Source organism: Rhinoderma darwinii, chromosome 9 (assembly GCF_050947455.1).
Source record: "Rhinoderma darwinii isolate aRhiDar2 chromosome 9, aRhiDar2.hap1, whole genome shotgun sequence".
NCBI lineage: Eukaryota > Metazoa > Chordata > Amphibia > Anura > Rhinodermatidae > Rhinoderma > Rhinoderma darwinii.
Window position 1 is genome coordinate 95,005,954 of NC_134695.1, and position 21,821 is coordinate 95,027,774.

Genomic DNA, 21,821 nt, shown 5'->3' on the forward strand with positions numbered 1-21,821 from the left:
ACAGTGATTCACTTAGATCTTTAGGCAGATAAATGATGATTTCACCTTCTTAAACCTGTTTAGAAAACATATTATTGTACAATCTGCATTGCTTCGGGCCTGTACATACAGTATTACCTGTTTACTGCTAGATTATTCTAGAAGATGATCGTCCCCTCAGGCTGTGCGTGCAAGTACAATACTTAAGTTACACCTCTAACTTGGAGAGTTTTTACTTTATTAATATTAGTTATGTCAGCAAAACTAATATACCAATTGATGCAAAAAGGATGCATGTATGAGAATTGATTGAGCTTGAGCTGCAATACCAAACTCTACCCCTGGACAAGAGTGGCGCTGTTTCTTGAGAAAAAAAAAGTTAGACTTTTTTTTGCAACCACATACAACCTATAACAGCTACAATGCGGCTCTGCTGTGTGTGTGCAGTGTACACCCTACTTATAACATGACCAGAGAGAAGGGCCGGGCCTAGGAATGTAACATCCTCTGCTGAAGTCTGCCTAATTTTGCTACATGGGGGGGGGGGGGTCGTTAACCCTTCTGATGCTGCACTGCTCTAGGCTCTGATATCTGCACTGAAGCTTTAATGATCACATTTAAGTTTCTCGGGGTGGGGGGCATCCTTTAAAGCCGAGGGGTTCATGCATATCGCCGATAGATTGAGCGGGGTTGTCCCAGATCAGCAGCACCACTGTCCATGGCCAAAACATTTGTTAGTCAAAGCGTCGTTCTCCCATAGCCAGCAATGCCACCTGTGCAGACAGAAAACAGCAAGTTAGGCCTCATGCACACGGCCGTAGCCGTAATCATGGTCCGCAATTGCGGGCAGGGACGGTCGCGGGCCGCAGCCATCATTTTCAGCCCGCATATTCGGACCGTTCTCCCATACAAGGTATGTGAGCGTGGCCCGTAAAACACAAAAGATAGAACGTTTTATCTTTTGCGGTACAGGTCTACGGTACGGACACCTATTCGTAGCGATACGGAAAGGTGTCCGTGGCCCATAGTACTGAATGAGTCCGTAATCGCGGACCGTATTACGGAGATTTTTTACGGTCGTGTGCAGAAGCCTTGGCTGGCACTGTTACAAACGTATTTCTTGGCCGTGTGCTGTCCGGAGACACTGATCCGTACAAGTCTAGTGGGCTATTCACACATCCGTGTTTTTCATAGGAGCGTGTGTACGTTGTGAGAAACTCACCGCATACCCTATTCCATTTTTGCAGACCAGACTCCCGTTGAAATATATTTCATTGCGTGCATTCGAAAAAAACTGACTGCACACAAACGTCACCCGTGCGATGTCCGTTTTTCTTGGATCAGTTGCTAAAGAGATGCGGAAAAAGTGAAACGAGCGAGTGCTCGCAGAGGAGAAAAGCGGATGACACAGACTCAACACGGACATTCGTATGGATGAAATGGTTATTTTTTTTGCAAATCAGACACGATAATACCGAATACCTTGGGATATATGGACACATGGAAGATTTGTTGAGAACATTTCTGCAACAAAGCCGCTCTGTGTGAACTTACCCTTATGTGGGAGCATGCTGTGGTATGGTTTCCGGTAAAACAACCAAAACCCAACAGAACCCATTGCAACGGAACCGGCGCTTCCGGCATTACCGCAGTGTTCCTCTGATGGAGCAGGACAACGGAAACACCGACACATGTGAACGAGGTCTTATTCTTCTCTTCAGCTCTTGCTTTACCAAGAAAAATGTTGAAAAGTATTGCAAGAACACGTGACCCCAACTTTAGGGCCCGTTCACACGGCCATGTATTACAGATCCATAGTACAGAACTCAGAGCCTGTAATGGGCTCATATTGTACTTTTTTTTTTTTTTTTTTATACAGATTCTTGGATATATATTGGAGCATGGAGTGGTTTTTTTTCTTTACTTTCGTACAGTGGAGTTGCTCTGCCCCAGTATTACTTCTAGTGGAGAACGCGGTGTCTCATGGAGGGACCATAAGGCGGCACTGGGTCATATTGGGAACTGTTCAGTAAATGATCCAAACTAGTGGTGAACGCAGATGAACTGGATAAACGGGAGCGGATTTAGGGAGGGGCTCCGATGAGTCCTCAGTACACAGACCTCCCTGACCTATCTATTATCCTTGTCTGCAACATGAAGTGACAAGCCCGTACAGCCGCCGCCGCCGCTAATAAATGTACATTATAAGCCGCCAGTGTCACTAACCCTTGAAGACGTCTGCTAGCCGGTGATTATATTATTCTAATGGTGCCTGAGATACTTATTATAAGGAGAGGTGCAAGGACTAGGTCCCAAAACTAACTCCCTACTAAAGATAATGACAGAACTCAGGGGCAGACATTATATTGTCCTGTATTAAAGGGCCAGGCATTAAATATTGAGAAACTCTAGAAGGAGTTGTACCAGTATCGGCAATTATCCGCTATACACGGGATAGATGACCATTTTGTGATCGCTGGGACCCTACCGATCGCAAGAAGGGGGTATTAACCCCTTCCTCACTGCTCAACCACAGTGAGGAGGAGCTTGAATGGAGCGGAAGTCAAGCATGCGACCGCCGCTCCATTCAAAGTCTATGGGAATGGCGGAAACAGCAGAGTACAGTAGAATATTGACTTATAATGGTTTTTTTTTATGTGTGCTTTCCAACGCGATGACAGCAAGAATAGTGCTTCACCATTTTTGCCGTCTAATATTAGTAAACATGATGCCACCACATTTACTGACCTATTTACCTCATTTATGTAACCTTAGTACACGAGATACATAACTCTTTGTGTTTACGCTGGAGGAGTTTTATGTAGTCCCATTTTCTAGCACTATTTTTGAAAAATACGGAGGTGGAGGCCAAACGTAATAATTATGAAGCCCCTGCGCCACTTTTCCTGACATGCACCTGTGTCAGGAAAAGTGGATGGGGCTTAGGCCTGCACTAGTGAAATAGATTGGTGTCCACTCTGTAAACTACCCATAGCAACCAATCAGATTCAAGCTTTCAGTTTTGGAGCGCAGGTTTGAAGATGAGAGCTGGATTCTGATTGGTTGATTGTCTGTAAGGCGAGTGATGTGTGGCTATGACTGGAGAACATGGCGCCGCCCGTGTCCTGTCACCACATGACTGACAGCTGTCCGGCAGGGATGTTCTGCAGCAGACATAGACGTTCATGCTGTGCACTCCTCCCCGTCCTTACTCCTCCCCCGGCTCCCTCCTCCCGGTCCTCCCTCTGTTCTCTCCCGTGTCCTCCGTCGTTCTTAGCCTCCCGGACTCACATGGACTTTGACGGGAAAGTGTGGCCCTTGGCGGGCGGCTTTGGACGCTACACCCGGCTGGTGGCCGCCGCCTCTTGGTTGCCCAATGTATTTGTATCTCTGGGCTTCTTCTCAGATGTCCTATACACCAGCGCCCCGGTACACCAATGCCGGGGGGTGACCGGGGGCCCCTGCGGAGAAGACAACAGCAGCAGCCCAGGGGCCACACTCGGTAACGGCAGTAGCTGCCCCGTGGGATGGGGTCTTCAGGCTCACAGCTGGCTGGAGAACACCATCATTACACAGGTGAGGGGGCAGGGAGCCGGATGATGTGACCATTAACCCCTAAGGCGCCGTGTTCACTGATTTACAAGGAAGTATTCCTATGTTTTAAGGACTGGCCCTTTAAATATATATATACGGTGTTTTTTTTTTGTTGCTTTTTTTTATTCTGGAAAGTGTTTCCACCATCAATGTGTGATCAGCGGGGCTAATACTTTTTGGACCCCAGACGATGCCCAGAACAAACAGAGGTCACAACCCCCCCAGATCCAACACTGTGCCAGGAACCGCAACATAGTCCCATTCATTCCAGACATCTGTCCCCCCCCCCCCCCCCCACACCATTAAGATAATAACACGTCTTACTGACACCGATGCCTGTGATGAATAATCCAGAATCCGCAAATGTAAACACCGGCGTCTCTAATAGATCGCCATCCGATTTGTGCTTTTATTTCTCTTCCAGTTCTCTTTAGACCCTGTTCACATCGCGTTTTTGTTTATATATAATTTGTATGTCAGGAAAGCTCCCAATGTACACAAAACGTCTCCATAGTTTTCCATCGTCAACGTCTGGCCAGTATATGTCAGTAAACCGCAAGGAAAAGGTATAGAATAGCGTAGTAGACTATGCTACCCCTCCAGCAGTGTCCAGAAAAAACCCAAACATGTATTACATGGCAGCCTATGGGTGACGGGTGCCTGTGACTACTACATTTAGTGGCATCCGTCACCCATAGGCTATAATGTTTGTTTAAGGGCCTGTTCACATCACCGTTCGCTTTCCGTTCCTTGGTTCCGTCGGGTAAACCCCACAACGGAGTCGACTGCGCTATTGATTCCGTCTGAAAACCGGAAACCAGCCGGAACGGTGACGAACAGAAACCATTAGCGATGTTTCCGTCACCATTGATCTCAATGGTGACTGAAACGGAAGCTGTCACTTTCCGTTGCGGGGTTCACCCGATGGAAACCTCCGACGGAACGCCGGAACGGAAAGCGAACGGTGATGTGAACAGGCCCTTACTTTCTAGAAACCATCAACAAGATGCTGTTGTTGGATCTGTAATGTTTCTCTGTTTGGTGCTTTGAGTACATTATGATTCTCTGCTGGGGGTCCGATTAGCACAATATAGGGGCCGGCTCATGAAGAAGACCCCTCCAGATCACGGCCAGTCCGGCTTCATTGTAGAATATTTTTCCCATAGGATTACATTGTAAAGTTTTGCGCAGCGTCTTTTTATGCTGCAGAAATACAAGGCAAATCCTCCACATGTGACTGCACCCGTACGGGTTGGACAAGCTGCAGGGGAAATGTCACATTCCATATGATGGGCCGTTGTCATATCTGGAGCTTATTAGGGCTTAGAAGCCCCGCAGCGTTCGTATACAGGTGTAATAGTAGGTGGCTCTGATCTTACACGCTGTATCTGCTCTGCACCAGGACGTATCATGACCACAAAGAAGGATATGTATAAACTGAGGAATTAAAGGGAACCTGTCAGCAGTTTTGGAGCCTCAGAGCTGCTGACAGGGGGATATAGGGGAGGGGGAGGGCAGTGTAAACATACCTTTTGTCTCGGTCATGCAAGTTGCATGTCCGAGAAAACGATAGTTAATTACCTGGGAGCGCCGATCTAAAGTGCCACTGAGGCGGGACCTGATGTGCAAGTGCTCCTGCTCTGCAGGCTGCCAGCCCCGCCCCTCTTCTCTGAGTGACAGATCTAGCCGTCTCCTGATTGGCCGCTAGAGCCGTCACTCAGCGCAGAGTGTGGCACTTGCAATTGCAGTAACGGGGAAATCAGACGTCGGTTTCTCGGTGATGCAACTTGCATGACCGAGACAAAAGATATGTGCAAAATCCCATCCCCCTCCCCTATATCGCTCTGTCAGCAGTTGTTCTGAGGCCTCTTGTTTTTGGGATTTATGATGGAGGTGATGACCTGTAAAACCCAAAGGCACCTCAACCGATCACGGCCTCTACACACGTGCCGTATTACCTGCATCAAAGGCGTTTGCATCCTAATGGGCTCCTCACTTTATGCATATGCGCCAACTGACCCTACACATGTCTAACCCGCTGTCCGTGGAAATTATCTTAATATAACGGCGTCTGTCTATTAAATAAGAAACATTTCAGGAATGCTGCGTGACGCCAGGAATAGCTGAGCTGGACGTCCGATCTCGGCGGGGCGTCTTCCATGCACAGCAAACTTCCCGTCAGAAAATCAATGGAAGGCGACTGCAGGGAGCCACGACGCCTGGTGGGAGACCGGTGTCTAACAAGATTTTCACAATTAAGCCTCCCAGATAAGGGCTCATTATGGGGCCTGTGCCCATTGGAGGGTGAACACATGGGCATCATTAAAACCGGCCCGTTTATGTCCTACACCGTCTCCCTACAGGAGGCTGGGCAAACCGCAGGGATTATATGCTTCATGGTATATGTGCGCAGCTTGTGTAGGTGATGTGGGCACCGCTGATGGTTATTTATTAGTATGAATGGTCGGCACCACCGCTGGTCCCAGAAAAGAGTCCAGCGCTTTAATAAATGACGGGAGCAATCGCTATGGCAACTGCCCCACTTTTCACATGCACTTGTTTTGATAAATCTCCCACAATGCATCACAGGCCTGACATACATACAATCCCAATATCACTGGTGTCCTATAAAAGGGAGGAGGGGGGTAAAAAAACGTGTTGTCATGATTTCAGTTTTCCTTTTGCGCTGTATTGTTTTCTATGTGTGGACTGATGAGGTGTTCAGTTATTACTTTGTGCGGCTTTTAATATTTTCATAGTCTTGTGACTGACAGGTCCCCTCTTCCTGAACCCCCAGAGCTTACAATTAGATTTTAGTATAAACCCAAATCTCATTCATTGTGATCTTCTGATTGTTGCCGCTATTCACAGCATCGTGTTCTTCTTTTATCAGTGGGACCTCGTATGTGACAACGGGTGGAAGGTGCCGCTGGAGCAGATCTGTTATCTGATTGGCTGGTTGTGGGGTTACATAATATTCGGATGTGTATGTGACAGGTAAGTAATGAAACTATCCGGGTCACAGCGCAGGATTTAACAACACATACAGTGGTAGCCTATAGAAAGTGCATTATTTTATACCCAATGGGCATGATCCAACCACCACTACCCAGACTGATGGGAGACGTTGTCCTATAGCTATGGCAGCAGCTCATGGCGCTGCAGAAATGCCCATGTGGACCCGGACTTAGCCACGCAGCATGGAAATGACCCCCCCCCCGGCCATGGTTTATACATATACACAAAGGGAATTACCGCTCAAAGTAGTGCAGCTCCCGTTAGCAGCGGGGGTGATCCAAAATATAACATAACAGCTGAGGGTATAGTAAATGCCTTCACCCTCTCGGTTGCCCGCCAGCAGGATACATTTATTCAAGTAACAATTTGTTTAAAGGTTGAAAGTGTTTGTTTTTTTTTTAAATTTTTTTTTTTTAAATTTTTTATTTGTAACTATAAATCATCATTTATTATATGAGAATTGTTCCACTCTTTTTATTTCAGGTTCGGACGACGTAATGCTTTTCTGAGTGCCCTGGTAGTGGCGCTGCCCCTTGGGGTGGCCTTATGCTTCTCTCCCGGGTACCTGAGCTTCCTGGCCATCAGAATAGTCTTTGGTGCGGCTCTGGCTGGAATCTTTCTGTCTTTCTATATAGCAAGTGAGTGCAATATATGTACCGAGGGATATTCTAGCCCTGGCTCAGTCTCTCTTCCCCTCCCCGTGTTGTCTCCAGTTATTTGCTTATGGTGGTTTCTGTGTTTGCTGGAACTTTCTGGCCATAATGTGAAGGAGGAGGGGGGGGGGGGGGGGCTGCGTCTACAGCAAATCCACATTACATTTTAACCCATTACAGCAATGAGCAGCTTATATAAAGTGGAAATACACCCAATACATACACTACCGTTCAAAAGTTTAGGGTCACATAGAAATTTCCTTATTTTTTAAAGAAAAGCACAGTTTTTTTCAATGAAGATAACATTAAATTAATCAGACATACACTCTATACATTGTTAATGTGCTAAATGACTATTCTAGCTGCAAACGTCTGGTTTTTAATGCAATATCTACATAGGTGTATAGAGGCCCATTTCCAGCAACCATCACTCCAGTGTTCTAATGGTACATTGTGTTTGCTAACTGTGTTAGAAGGCTAATGGATGATTAGAAAACACTTGTGCAATTATGTTAGCACCGCTGTAAACAGTTTTGCTGTTTAGAGGAGCTATAAAACCGACCTTCCTTTGAGCTAGTTGAGAATCTGGAGCTTTACATTTGTGGGTTCGATTAAACTCTCCAAATGGCTAGAAAAAGAGAGATTTCATGTGAAACTCGACAGTCTATTCTTGTTCTTAGAAATTAAGGCTATTCCATGCGAGAAATTGCCAAGAAACTGAAGATTTCCTACAACGGTGTGTACTACTCCCTTCAGACACACCAGGATCTGGAAGCTGAGGTATGAGAGGCTGTATTTATTGTCTGCCCCTGTGACATGTAGAGGACACTCTGGTCATCGCTTTCACTCACTGCGAGGTGAAATAAATCGGGTGGTTGTTTTCCACTTCTTGACCCTGCAGAGCCGCTGATGACCACCGTGTTTTCCTCCATGTTAGTGGTCACCGTACGATGTGAAGACTCCTCATATCTCAGCTTCCTGGACCCGCCGGCGAGTGTGACATTAGGATTAACTGCAGTCACACATTCACCAGTTATTTATCCAGACTGAAGTCACAGTTTAACCAGAGGATCAACTTTACTGTCACAGTGGGAGCCTGACTAAGTCGACTAAAATTGTCCATGTAAATAGTCATTACCGGAGTCACGGAGAACTTGTGCAGATATTTAGTGTAAATGAAAGTCGGGTAAAACCAACAGAGTCTGGAGGAAGAAGATTACTGCAGGAATCCTGTGATCTTTTGTGCCACCAATTGCTGGTTTTGTCTCTTTGTAGACAAGCTCAGCCATTAATGTATAGACTCTGTCCTGTCACATGTTCCCACTGATATTGAGGGCCATAGACCCGTACATTTCTAGTTAAAATAGGTGTTTCTGAACTAATATGGCTGTTTGAAGGAATATCTGGGGCAAGGTGTATATATATATATATATTGTGTGTGTGTGTGTGTGTGTGTGTGTGTGTGTGTGTGTGTGTGTGTGTGTGTGTGTGTGTTTACATACGCTAAGTTACCCTCTGACAAATGGGGCGCTAATGGTTCTATAACGGTTAATGTAATTGTATATGTGCCTGCCCTGCATGGCGAGAACTTCCTGTGCCATTGCTATGGTCCTTTCTGTCTTGCGCTCTCTGGCTGCATGGTCGAGCGGAAAGATGGGGGGTGGGTGTTTATTTTTGTGTATGTTACTGTATTTGTTGAAAACGCACAATAAACCGTATTTGATTAAAAAAAAAAAAAAATAGGTGTTTCTGCCACCTACTGGCCAGGTTTCCTTTCATATTCTAGCTGGTTGGTTGTATATGGGTATAAGATTCATGGATAGAGAGGGCAGGTTATATATGTGCTTTATTCTCAATGCTACAGTCTGTGCATCCTGGGGTGTTGCAAAACTACAACTCCCAGCATGCTGAGTGCTGTCAGGACATGCTCTGAGTTGTTTTGCGACCACTGGAGGGCCAGGGGTTGTAGTCCACTCCTATATACATTGCGTGCTACTAAGCTCAGTAACACTTCATATTCGCCGTATATATATTTGTAATGATGTTGATGAAGATCTCTTGACACTGGACAATGGCATAGCGGGATTTGAGAGCAAAGCTGCCAATCATACTGCAGTCACGCCCACACTCAGCTGTCCCGCTTGTAAACACTGGGTACAACACAGCAATGGACCAGTACAGAATAATACATTTGTAGAATATTGTATGTCTGTGTTAAGTGTCACTAGTTCTTCAATCATTTTTGTTTCTTTTTTCTCTTTTGTTGTTTTTAGTAAGTCATTTCTATTGATGTGAGGTTTATATGAACAAGTTATTAGTCGCTGGAAGTATACGCTGACATTTAACCTCTGATTTACCTTTCCTGTCATTTCCTACTTTCTCTATTTTATTCTTACCTGGATGTCAGTCCCTCAGGTAGGCACTACAAGCACCTTTTACCTGTTTTTTTTTTTCACCTCCCGATAATAATTACTGAAAATGACTTCTCTCCTCCTCAGGGTTAGAGCTTTGCCCCCCTGGTCTCCGGCTCATGATCACTATGGTTGGGGGATTTTTCTGGCTAGGAGGTGAGCTGCTGCTTCCAGGGCTGGCTGTTCTGTGCTCGGACTGGAAGGTTTTACAAGGGGCAATAACTGGAGCGTTACTGATACTTTTTGGTTATTGGTGGTAAGTGATTCATGTATTTTATGCACTGTGTGGAAAGTATCTCATATATATTTTCGAAAGTTTGTTTGAAGCCAGATTTTTTTCATTGGTTTAAAATGGATCATACTAACAGGATGTGCCAAGGGGGAAGTTGTCTTTATTCCTACATAATATTGATGGTTCTGGATTCTTTCTATCATCTCCAACCTCTAATAACACACACTTTTTATTTACCATTTATTATTATTATTATAAGCTGGGCACAAATTGCGGTTATCGCATACACCACTACACGCATTCACTTTCCCTGGAGCTGCATCGTTCCTCTGTTATTGGACAGGGAGCCGCGCCGTGTTTCTCCTGGTGTCTGCCCCGGCGCATGCGCACTGGGTACGGAAGGTGTGGTGCTTGGTCCTGCCCCCCGGCCGTCGCATTGGACATGCGTGGAGGGCCGCGATGTGGGGCGGCCCTGGCGTGTGTGCGTTGTGCACAGGCGGGGGGGGGGTGTTCTCGTGCTGCACTGGGCGTGCACGGTCATGCAACATGGCGCCGGTGTCTGAGGCATGCGCATGGCGCTCTGATGGACGCCATCTATACGTAAGTGAAACTCCCGAGCAACGCCGGGTATAAAATCTGTTAAGTGATCTCCTAGTAAATGGTTATGTAGTGGTGGCTATGAGGGTATGTTCACACGGCCTGTTTTCAGACGTAATTCGGGCATTTTACGCCTCGAATTACGCCTGAAAAAACGCCCCTAATACGCCTACCAACATCTGCACATTGCTTTCAATGGGAATTACGATGTTCTGTTCCCACGAGCCTTTATTTTACGCGTAAAATGACGGCTTGTCAAAAGAAGTGCAGGACACTTATTGGGACGTTTTTGGAGGCGTTTTTCATTGACTCCATTGAAAAACAGATCCAAAAACGGCCATGAAAAACGCGAGTTGTTAAAAAAACGTCTGAAAATCAGGAGCTCCGTATTTTCAGAAGTTTTTGGTTACTGCGTGTGAACATACACTATGCCTGATGATTTCTTGTGTTAATCACCTCTCTCCATATATGCAGCTGCCAGTTACTCTTCCCAGAATCCCCCCGCTGGCTTTTGGCTACTCAGCAGTTAAATCGGTGTAAGGCGGAGCTCTGCGTCTTCTCCAGGGCGAACGGAATAGACACAGGAGAGGATTTTTCTGGTCAGGAGAGGCTGTTTACAGGTGAGCAGCAAAGCGGCAGCAAACCCCAAATACGATTTACTAATTAGATTCACAAATGTAATGAACAAATATCTCTGAGAAGCTGCCGAAACCAGCCATCTTCCTGACACCTACTGCAAACTTTACAACAGCGCCACCTATTAGCCTTATTATTTGAAAAATGGTAGAATAAATAACACTTATTAATGTTTTTTCCACAAAGTCTTTTGTCAATATTCACAAGCTAAATCAATTCCTTACAGAAATAGACTCTTCTTGGGAAGTTTTTCCCCGTCCTCGGTACTACAATTTCTGCAGTCTTTTTGGGACCCGGCTTATTTGGCGCAATGCATTGATCCTCGGATTCACTACGTAAGTCTCTTCACAAGTCTTATTCACATTTTCTCTTCCTATTAATTTTGGTCTGGCCATTTCAGATCTACGTGTCTAAAACTATGAGAACCCAGATACAAGATGTTAACACCCTATAAAGTGCCCAGATTGTGATTCCGGGTTTCCTTCTGATTGTAACGGCAGGATCGATCCTCGTGAAACGCCAAATACAGGACAGTGTTACTAATGTGGAACTGTTGCTACAGGGATATTAGTTGTCCACATCAACCAATGAGATTCCAGCTATAATTTTCCTCTGAATGAAAGCAGCGCTCTGACTGGTTGTTATCCACAAATCTCCACGCTCTCTCTTTTACTAGTGTGAGGGTGGTGAGTCCACCTTGGATTGTTCAGACACTTTGAAACAAACTGCAGCGTAGTAACAATAGGAACATGCTTGTTTGTCAGGCCATTGGCTGAGAAGTCTTGTAATCCAACGAAGTTGAATATTTTTAGTTCACCTATGGATAAGACCATGGATCAGAATTAATAAGAGCATCTTCATCGCTGATATTGCCGTTGCTCTTAAAGAGGACCTGTTGTCTGTGTTAGTAACGGATTTTATTCCCCATCAAATAACATTTCTGTAGCTTCTTCTTTTAGTGCGTTGTGCCGTTCCTCTGTAATTCCTCCTAGAAATGTACAAATAACTGGGTGTGTGTCCTTGCAAAGACTGACAATGTCCAATCATTACTGACAGTATCAGACTCTAGGGAAACAGCCCTTTGACAAGAGGAATAGTAACCGTAAGTTGTCAACTTATTCATACATTTCTAGGAGGAATAACAGAGGAACGACACAAAGCAGAGTACTATGTAAAGATGTTGCTGAATTGTTTTTACATGGGTAATACAAGTATTTAGAAAAATAGACTTGTCAGGAGAGGTGACAGGTCCTCTTTAAATCATCTGCACAAGAAGTTTGAATCCTCTTAGTCACATATGTTCTATCCCTCCATACAGGTTCATCGGTTGTGGCATCAGACCATGCTTTGCTCGGAACCTCATGGCACTAGGTGGTTCTATCCCTTATTTTCTGCAGGCTGGCAGTGAAGTCCTCGCTTGTATTTTCCTCTGTATTACCGTGAACCACTGGGGTCGTCGCGCAGTTCTTCTCCTGTTCACCATCCTGACGGGGTTCTGCTCACTGCTGCTTCTGGCCCTCACACAGTGTAAGACCTTCACACACTGCCTGCTTGTCCTATGTCCTGCTTTTAATCTCTTCAATAATCAATGACCTCTCTCTTCCCCATCCAGACCTCTTTACTACAGTGTCCATAGCCATATCCGTGCTGGGGTCCCTCTCTTCTCATGCTGTGGTGATGCTGAGTGTCTTCTACGCCAGTGAGGTGTTGCCAACGGTAATCCGGTGAGTACATCTGACCTGGCACAGAATTGTCTAAATGCTTTTACTATTTATGAACTGCTGTGAGGAGGGGAGTGACAACATGTGTCACTTGTCTACCCGAAGTGTAATCTCTATTACATGAGCTCTAACTGCTAGAATACTGCCCCCTATGGATAAAAACATGGAGCAGTTCATTCTTCTATCTCACCGGAGTAGCCCTTTAGGTGCATTCATTTAATTCCCAGACCTCTAATATGGGTTTACAGAATGTGGTATGATTTTGTTTTCCCCTCTTGCATCTAGGGGTTCTGGCCTGGGCGTTATTCTAGGACTCAGTATGTTGGGTCGTGCTACTCTTCCAATCATCATTCTTCAGCAAAGATCCGGCTTCTTCCTGCACCATGTTGTCCTCTCCTCCTTCTGTATCCTATCTGTCCTCAGTCTTCTCCTACTGCCAGAAACTAAAAGGAAAGGTCTCCCAGACACCCTGAGACAAGGAGACAGCCTGCGTCGTCCACCTCTCCTCTTACAAGCTACTCAGGACACCGTGCCGCTGCTTTACCATGGCAAGCCCCGGGCTGACTATAATCCAGATAGCTACGCCCGGTTAGCAAGCGCCACAAAGAAAATCATTCGAACGAACTCCACAAATGGACAAACTCTTACCAATGATTAAACCACAGCAAGCAGCGTGTAAGAAGCATCGGGAAACCATTCCATCTCATAGGTGATGAGGACAGAACACCGGGCAGGACGCCTGTTTACCACAAAGATGATTTATTACATGTATAAAATGTGGAATTTTCAGGAAGTTTTCCATATTGTGGGACCACCAACCCTTTTCCAAGCCTCATGGTGTAATGACTTCACTCCCAGCATCGACCTGCTCGTGACACTCCTTTATTTATCAGTTCTCGGACTTGATCCCAGTGCATTAAATACAAAATTCGTTGTTCTATGCCCCAGCGCCCTGACCCTCTCACTTTATCAAACCTTCTGCAAGATGAAGCCCAGGAACAGTGATCCCCCACCGCTTCCTGCTGCTACTCCCAGTCTTATCTACATCGCCCGTTGCTCTCAGAAGTTGGTCCCACTCTTGCCATTACATAAATAAGAAAGCCATTCTGCCTTACATCTACTGTAAACACATGGATTGGACTTCTTCCTGTGGACCATGAAGACCTGCCGTCTCCATCTGCCTCTGCTCATCTATACAAAAAATAGGACGTTACAGAACCATCAATATATACACTGGGATTGCTGGGGAAAATCTTCACCAAAGCTTTAAGGCAATTCCTGATTCCCAATAGACAGACTTGTGTATCGCCTCCAGCTGAAGTATAAGACAGAGGGTTTATAGTCTCTTCATGGAGAGTAGTCATCGTATAGTCACTGGTTGCCATACATTTCTGCCAGCCGGCGGAAGCGTGGACCCCACTCCTCCAGATAGTCATATTCCTGGTCACTGTCCTCCTCGCTAGATAAAATGGAACTCAGGGTCCCAGCCACTGACCCCTCTCCTTCATAATCGTAAATCAGTGCCGTGTCATATGGGGGGACGCTGGGATCTGAATCTGACGCTTGCAATCCCTACAGAAGAGACAAAGGAATAGTGGTTACACCCCTGATACAAGCCACCCGGGCAGCGGAAATGACAAAACCCAAGTACTCACATCTTGTATGAAGTCTGCAATGTCAGAAGGTCGGTCAGAGGGTCTCCGGGGGTAGCGGGACAGTGTCTGACTGTAGGGAGCATCTCTCCTGATTGGAGGTTTGAAACGAGGAGATGGTGGCACTGCCATGGCTGGGTTCCTGAGGCGGTTCATATCATAGGCGTCCTATGTGACATGAGGATGTGAATACACTATTGTTAGTTACCACTACCGGCACCTGATAGGAAACGAAAATTATTAATTGGTTGTAAGAGATTAGGAAAAAGGGTGTAACATTTTTTTTCTGCGCACCGCTCCTGTCCATGGGCTGTTTCTGGTATTGCAGCTCCGCTCCATTCACAGAAATACCAGGCTCAGACCATAGACAAGAGATGCACTTTCTGGGGGTATTGGGGGGGGGGGGTGAAAGTCCTTTAAGGTTTTATTAGAATTACACTCCAGTACCTGGTCCTCTTCTCCTCCTCCCTGCTCGTTGTAGTTGAATATATTGTCCCGCACGTCATCCTCCGAGTCAGACAGTAACCCCTTCTGTGCTGTGTTAGTAGCCGTGTAGCGAAATAGGAGAAGCAGCAAAGCGAGAACTGCAACAAATAACATGTAGATAATTCATACATGCGTGGAATGTGGACGTTTCATTTTGTCATGGATCTGATCTACAGGTGTCATTTGAGTATTTAGTTCATTTTACTGACCAGGCTATAGATGTCTCCTGCCCCAGGTATAAAGGGTGAGTGGGGCTTAACCACATCATGTCACCGCGACATAGCAGATCCTTCTATTGTTTACAATGTTTGAACGCCGATGGAGGAGAAATGATTACACTGAATGTCAAGTACACCTGGTATTGTTAAAAGTCCTGTGTCAGAGCTCTGAAGGGAACCGGTCACATTTCATGCTGCATGTTATAGAGCAAGAGATTGAAGAGTAAAACGCTGAGTCTTTTACCTACAAAACGATACATATGTAGTTTGATGGAAATTTCTGGTCACCCTGATCTCAGGGGTTTAGTGGGTGCTGCTACTCAGTGATTGAAAATCCTCCCTCTGTGCAGGTGCATACAGAGATAGCTGTCAATCACTGAGTAAGACCCGCCCACTGGACTCCGAAGCTCAGGCTGAACAGGAATTTCAATTATTAAATTACAAGTTATACTGAATCATTTCCTACAAATTAAACTGCTCTATAACATTCTGCGTGACACAACATCACTGTTTGCCTTTATGGGGGTATTCCGGTCTCAGCACATAAATGTTATTCTTTGTATAATGAAAAGTTATTAAATTTTCCAGGTCATGTGATGGACACATGGCTCATTACAAAAAAGAGCTCTAAGGCCGGGTTCCCACGGGTCGGATACGCTGTGTAAAAACTGTGCAGTGTATCCGGCCTGGAACCAGCAGCACATTGTGGTGCGGTTTTTCGAGTTGAATTTCCGCTGTGGGGAAAAAGACGTTCATAATTACCCTCCTACCTCTTCTCTGTGCGTAGTCCGGCCTCCCTGGCAATTCGATGCTGCAGTCTGTGATTGGCTGTAGCAGTCACATGGGATGCAACATAATCGCAGGAGGCCGGTCTGCAGGAAGGAGGAGCGCGTTCTGGGTAAGTATGTTTTTTTTTTCGGCGGCTTTTGGATCCCCATTGAATTCAATTGGGAAAATCCGCAACAGAAAATCAACGAAAACGCAGCATAAAGTGAGCGATTCAATTGCTGGCCATAGGAATGCATTAGGCTAGAGCTATTTATCTCACTACAAATAATCCCTGTGATAAATCGCTGTCCATAGGAACGCATTAAGTAGCTCAAAAATCTCTGCAAAATTGCTCAAGTGAAGTGATTTGCCAGCGTTTGTTTTTTGTTATCGCTACTTGCTGGGATTTCAGAGCTAAACACTTGTCTGGAGTGATTTTTGAAGAGATTTTCAAGCTACGCAATGCGTTCCTCTGGACAGCGATATATCACAGGGATTATTTGTAGTGAGATAAAAAGCTCTAGCCGATAGACTGCGATTAATCGCTCACTACAAACAAAAAAGTGTCTGGGTCTAGCCCCGGCCTAATAACTGCACTGTAACGAGCTGTGCACCTGTGTCCATCACCATCCATGACTAGGACAGATTTTTATCGACTTGAAGTAGACTCCTATTAAATGACAGCAAGCAGAGATCTTGAAATCATGAGCAACTGATACAAAAAGTATATAGGAAAGTTGGAGAACTTTTTATTAGACAAAGAATAACCTTTGTTTGCTGAAACCCTTTCTTTCCTGTGTTTTGTTTTCCGGACAGTTGGGAGACGTTTTTTACTATGAGTGTAATGTGAAATCCGCTGTATTATCTATAGCGACCAATCCGAGCTGTGCCTTTATTGCTGCAGACCATAAGGCTGAGTTCACATGTAACATATTTGTCACAGATTTTGTTTTGTGGAATGAGCAACAAAGAACAGTTCAATGGAAGTGAATGAGGTTTCACATGATGGGGATTTTCTAATCTGCATGCACATTTTGCGGGAGATTTTTTATTTTTTCTTCCCGTTTTATGGGTTATGGGTTTTTTCTTTTTTTACTGGTAATTTGTGTTTTGAATCTTTTTTTTATAGTAGTGTTTATAAGGACGTCTCTGATGTCCCAATGTAAAGCTTCTACTGCCGGGATCATTCCTATTCTTGGTAAAGTAAGCACCGACCTCCGCTACGGCCATTTCACTGGATGTCGAGATGTTTAAAATAAATGATTTCGGATTTTCCATTCGTGCACAGCGTTTTAAACATCTGTTATTTAGGCAACTTACAGGAACGTGCTGTGTGTGGGCGTTGTGGAACCTCGGTTAACCCCATAGCGACCGCCTTTTCATGGCCGTCACTAAGGGGTCTTCGACTAGGCTGCCGTGATAAAGCGGCAGCCTATACTAAGTCCTGCACGGGCTGGAGTGGGTGCTCGGCTGTCTGACAGCCGGGCTCCTGCTCCAACAGTAGCGATCAAAGTTTACTTCGATTGCGGCCGTTTAACCCCTTAAATGCTGTGGTCAATAGCGACCGCAGCATTTAAGTAGTTTACAGATAGAGGGAGCTCCCTCTGTCAACCATCGGCTGCCCGCAAATGCAATCGCGGGCCTCCGATGGGGTGTCATGGCAGGCGTGGGCCTAACAAAGGTCCCAGGCCTCCCCTGGCTATATACCTGTTAGGCCGTGCCAGAGGCACGTCCTAATGGATTGCCTGTCAGTTTTACACTGACGGGCAATAATTCTTTGGTATACCAAAGCATTATAGCAGCGATCAAAAGATCGCATAGTGAAGTCTTCTAGTGGGACTAAAAAAAATAGGTAATAAATGTTAAATAAAAATTATTAATAAAGATTACAGTTTAAAAAAACAACAACAAAAAGTACACATATATGGTATCGCCGCGACCGTAATGACCCAAACAATAAAGTTAACATGTAATTTAAACCACAAGTTGAACGCCGTAAGAAAAACCGCAAAAAAAACTATGGTGGAATTGCTATTTTCATTGCCCTCCCCCCAAAAAGTAATAAGTCAATCAATAAGTCCCATGTACCCCCAAAAAGTAGCAAAATGAAAACTACTTCTTGTCCCGCAAAAAACAAGCCCTCACATAACTAAATTGACGGAAAAATAAAAAAAGTTCTGGCTCTTGGAATGTGACGATGCAAAAACAAACAAATAATTTCAGTTCAAAAATGTTTTTATTGTGCAAAAGTAGTAAAACATAAAAACCCTCTACATATGTGGTATCGCCGTAATCGTACCGACCCATAGAATAAAGGTAACACGTTATTTATGCTGCGCGGTAAACGGTGTCAATTTAAACCGCATAGAATAATAGCTGGTTTTTTTTCTATCCCCTCCCCCAAAAAAATGTAATAAAAAAATTATATGTACCCCAAAATGGTGCCATTAAAATATACAACTAATCCCGCAAAAAATAAGATAAGTGTCTTCATACAGCGATGTCGACGGAAAAATAAAAAACAGTGTTAGCTCTTTAAATAGTTTTATATGGAAACCGTAGTAGGAACATTTCCTAGACCAATAAATCATAAACCCCTCAATTGCAGAGACATTTGCAGCGACCAGGAACTTCTGTTCTCACTTATCTCAAGGGAAGCAAAACCTCTGATATATTTCCCTTCTATTTAAATAATAGGTACATTTTGTTGTGCCAAAGACACTTCTTAATTGGGGGAGAAGCCGATGAAAGAAATTTCCACCTGGGCCAAAATCTATTGCAGCTTAAGGCGTTATGCACCCGAGCGTAACTTTTATCCGCAATTACAGATCCGTAATTCCGGATAAAAACATGGATCTATTCATATTTACAGCCCACGGACGCCTTCCCGTATATTTTACAGGTAAGTGTCCAGGCTGTAAAAATAACCCGCAAAAAATAGGACATGTCCTATTTTTTGAATTTGCAGCCCATACTCCTATACTTTATAATAGGAGCATGGCCCGCAAATGCGGGTGACAGTCCGTGGCCGTCCGTGCCTATGAGGCCTTAGGCTGGGGGGAGACATAGACCATTTGTTTTGTAGTGAGCAATAAATCACTGTCCATAGAAATGCATTGAGTAGCTTGAAAATCTCTTAAATTGCTCCACAGAAGTGTGTAGCTCTGAAATCCCAGCAAGAAAAAAAACCCCCGCTAGGAAACCTCTTGTCTTAAACTATTTTGAAGGACATTTTAAAGGCTATGTAAACCTTTGTAAGGGATTTTTTTTTTTAAATAAAAAGTTATGTGTTTTGTGAAAGTTTATAATTAGTTTTTATTAAAAGTTATTTTTACTTTTTGAGATACAGCTTCTCTGTGTACAGGATACAAAGCAACGGAGTCCTTTACCCGTCAGGTCCGCGGGTCCTATATGTCTCTGACATGCAGGATATACATGTAGTCCATTATATCTAAGTTCATGACTTAGATGTGATCGATTACAGGTGGATCCGGTGGGTTAGAGACACGCGGGACTGAAGGATTCAGGTCTTAATGAACGATACAGCTGCTCTGTATACAGGATTCAAAGCAGCTGTATCTCAAAAATATAAAAATAATTTTTCATAAAAACTAATTATAAAGTTACACAAAACAAACTGACCATTTTTATTTTAAAAAAATAATTTTCAAAGGTTTACATAGCTTTTTAAGAGGCTCTGTCACCAGATTATAAGTGCCCTATCTCCTACATAATCTGATTGGCGCTGTAATGTAGATAACGGTGGTTTTTATTTTGAAAAACGATCATTTTTGAGCAAGTTATGAGCAATTTTAGATTTATGCTAATTCGTTTCTGAATGCCCAAAAGGGGCGTTTTTTAACTTCTGACCAATCAAAGTCATACACTTCTCTCCATTCATGTCCATTTGTACTCAGCACAGTGTGATCTGTCCCATACACCCACATTAACTTTACTAAAGTGTCTTGAGAGTGAATAGACATTGCCTCCAGCGAGGACGCGATGTCTATTTACACTTCCGACACTTCGGTAAAGTTTTGGTGGGACTTAATGGCACAGCACATCGAGATCACGCAGTGCTGTGAGTAAGTCCCACACAAACTTTACCAAAGTGTCAGGAGTGTGAATAGAAATCGCCTTCTGGCTGGAGGTGATGTCTATTCACTCTCAAGACACTTCAGTAAAGTTAATGTGGGTGTATGTGACATCACAGTGTGATCTCGCGATATCAGGCTGTGCTGAGTACAAATGGACATGAATGGAGAGAAGTGTATGACACGGATTGGTCAGCGTCATACACTCCTCTGTACAATGCCCACGTGCTCAAAAGTTAAAAAAAACGCCCAGTTGGGCATTAAGGAAGTCATTAGCATAAATCTAAAATTGCTCATAACTTGCTCAAAAATGATCGTTTTTCAAAATAAAAAACCACTGCTGATCACATTATGTAGGAGACCGGGCACTTATAATCTGGTGACAGAGCCTCTTTAAGGCAACTCAATGCATTCCTATGGACAGCGATTTATCACTCACTACAAAACAAAGTCTAGGTCTAGCCCCGGCCTTAGACTTTTTGTAGTACTACATAATTGATTTTAACTATTGAGTGACAGCTGCAGTCCAAGATTGCATGCTACTCAATGTCTTCATTTGGACTTCAGCTGTAGCTTAGTAGTTAAAATCAATTGTGTAGTACTACAAAAAGTCTAGGTATAGCCCCGGCCTTCGGACTTGTCCACACGTAACGGAATTCGCTGCGGAAAAAACATAATTTTGTGCGTATTTTGGTGCGTTTTTCTCAAAGTTCAGTCCACTTTCTGCAGCAGGAATTGACACGCTGCGGTACGAAAAATATGCACTGCAGGTCAATTTCTGGTCGGAATTTTTATGCCGCGTGTGGATGAAATTTGTTGACACTCACCCACTTTGCTGCTACTGTATTCTGCTGCATATTTTCCGCCCCCGCAATTCCAGACAGAAAATACGCAGCAATTCCGCTACTTGTGGAAAAGCCCTTGTTCTGAGCTGTGAACATTCCCTCACCTGTTCATGTGCTGTGTATTAATAACTGTTAAGTCACCGGTAACCTGTACGCTATGGAGGACGGCCTCGTTACATCATAACATTGATTGCTACTTATCGCAGACTGTTTATTTAGTCAGATCTTTGATTTAGAATGACTTCCTCCATAGAAAGCAATAAGTAGAGGAAAAAAGTATTTTACGATGATTTTGATTTATATATAAAACACTTCAGCGTGAATGTTCCACTTTAAATTATGAAATAAAATGAGTATTGTTGTACTTGGATAAATTGTGTCTGTGTCTCTATCTAAATATTTTAATTAAGAAAAACACAGTAAGGGTATGTTCACACAGGTTGGATATGCTGCGGAAATACTGCAGGAAAAAAAAACTTTATACTTACCACCTGAACCTTGTCATGGTGATGCATCCCTCTGTTCTGAGTGCAGGTCGGCCTCCCAAGATGACACTGTAGTCCATGTAACCGATGCAGCCTTTGATTGGCTACAGCAGTCACATGGGATGAAATGTCATCCCAGGAGGCCAGGCTGAGCTCAGAACAGAGGATTGCTTCACTGTGACAACAACTGTGGATAAGTATAAGCTTTTTTCAAAAATATATTTTACATTTAAAAAAAAACTAATATATATATATATATATATATATATATTTTTTTTTTCTTATTCTCCCCCATTGAATTCAATGGGGAAAACTTGCAACAGAAGAGCAGCGATTCCACATCATAAATTGACATGTTGCAGACTAAGATACTGCACAACAGGTCAATTCATGAACGGTTTAGCGGCAGATTTTTTTCACTGTGTCTGGATG

The 21,821-nt window shown here is 44.1% G+C and overlaps 2 protein-coding genes across 3 annotated transcripts in view; one reads left to right on the forward strand and one right to left on the reverse strand.

The window, feature by feature from the left end:
• The first annotated feature begins 3,079 nt into the window (after positions 1-3,079).
• Positions 3,080-14,876, forward strand: SLC22A31 (solute carrier family 22 member 31). The gene is made up of 9 exons (XM_075838606.1): positions 3,080-3,555; positions 6,467-6,570; positions 7,075-7,229; positions 9,743-9,911; positions 10,959-11,104; positions 11,347-11,455; positions 12,439-12,647; positions 12,733-12,844; positions 13,127-14,876. The coding sequence occupies exons 1-9, from the start codon at positions 3,088-3,090 to the stop codon at positions 13,497-13,499; spliced, it is 1,845 nt and encodes a 614-aa protein (XP_075694721.1). The 5' UTR covers positions 3,080-3,087; the 3' UTR covers positions 13,500-14,876.
• Positions 13,594-21,821, reverse strand: part of CDH15 (cadherin 15) — a 67,826-nt gene continuing 59,598 nt past the window's right edge. For both annotated transcript variants that reach the window (XM_075838605.1, XM_075838604.1), the window contains exons 12-14: positions 14,941-15,077; positions 14,497-14,661; positions 13,594-14,413 (exon numbers count right to left, since the gene is read on the reverse strand). In XM_075838605.1, coding sequence (XP_075694720.1) covers positions 14,213-14,413; positions 14,497-14,661; positions 14,941-15,077 — 503 coding nt within the window. In that variant the 3' untranslated portion in view covers positions 13,594-14,212. The remainder of the gene's footprint in view (positions 14,414-14,496; positions 14,662-14,940; positions 15,078-21,821) is intronic.

Excerpts from the sequence above, each read along its gene's own strand:
- SLC22A31 (XM_075838606.1), top strand. The coding sequence starts at position 3,088 with ATGGCGCCGCCCGTGTCCTGTCACCACATGACTGACAGCTGTCCGGCA. Across the intron at positions 3,556-6,466 it reads AGAACACCATCATTACACAG|TGGGACCTCGTATGTGACAA; the intron begins GTGAGGGGGCAG and ends TTCTTTTATCAG. Across the intron at positions 12,648-12,732 it reads GCTTCTGGCCCTCACACAGT|ACCTCTTTACTACAGTGTCC; the intron begins GTAAGACCTTCA and ends TTCCCCATCCAG.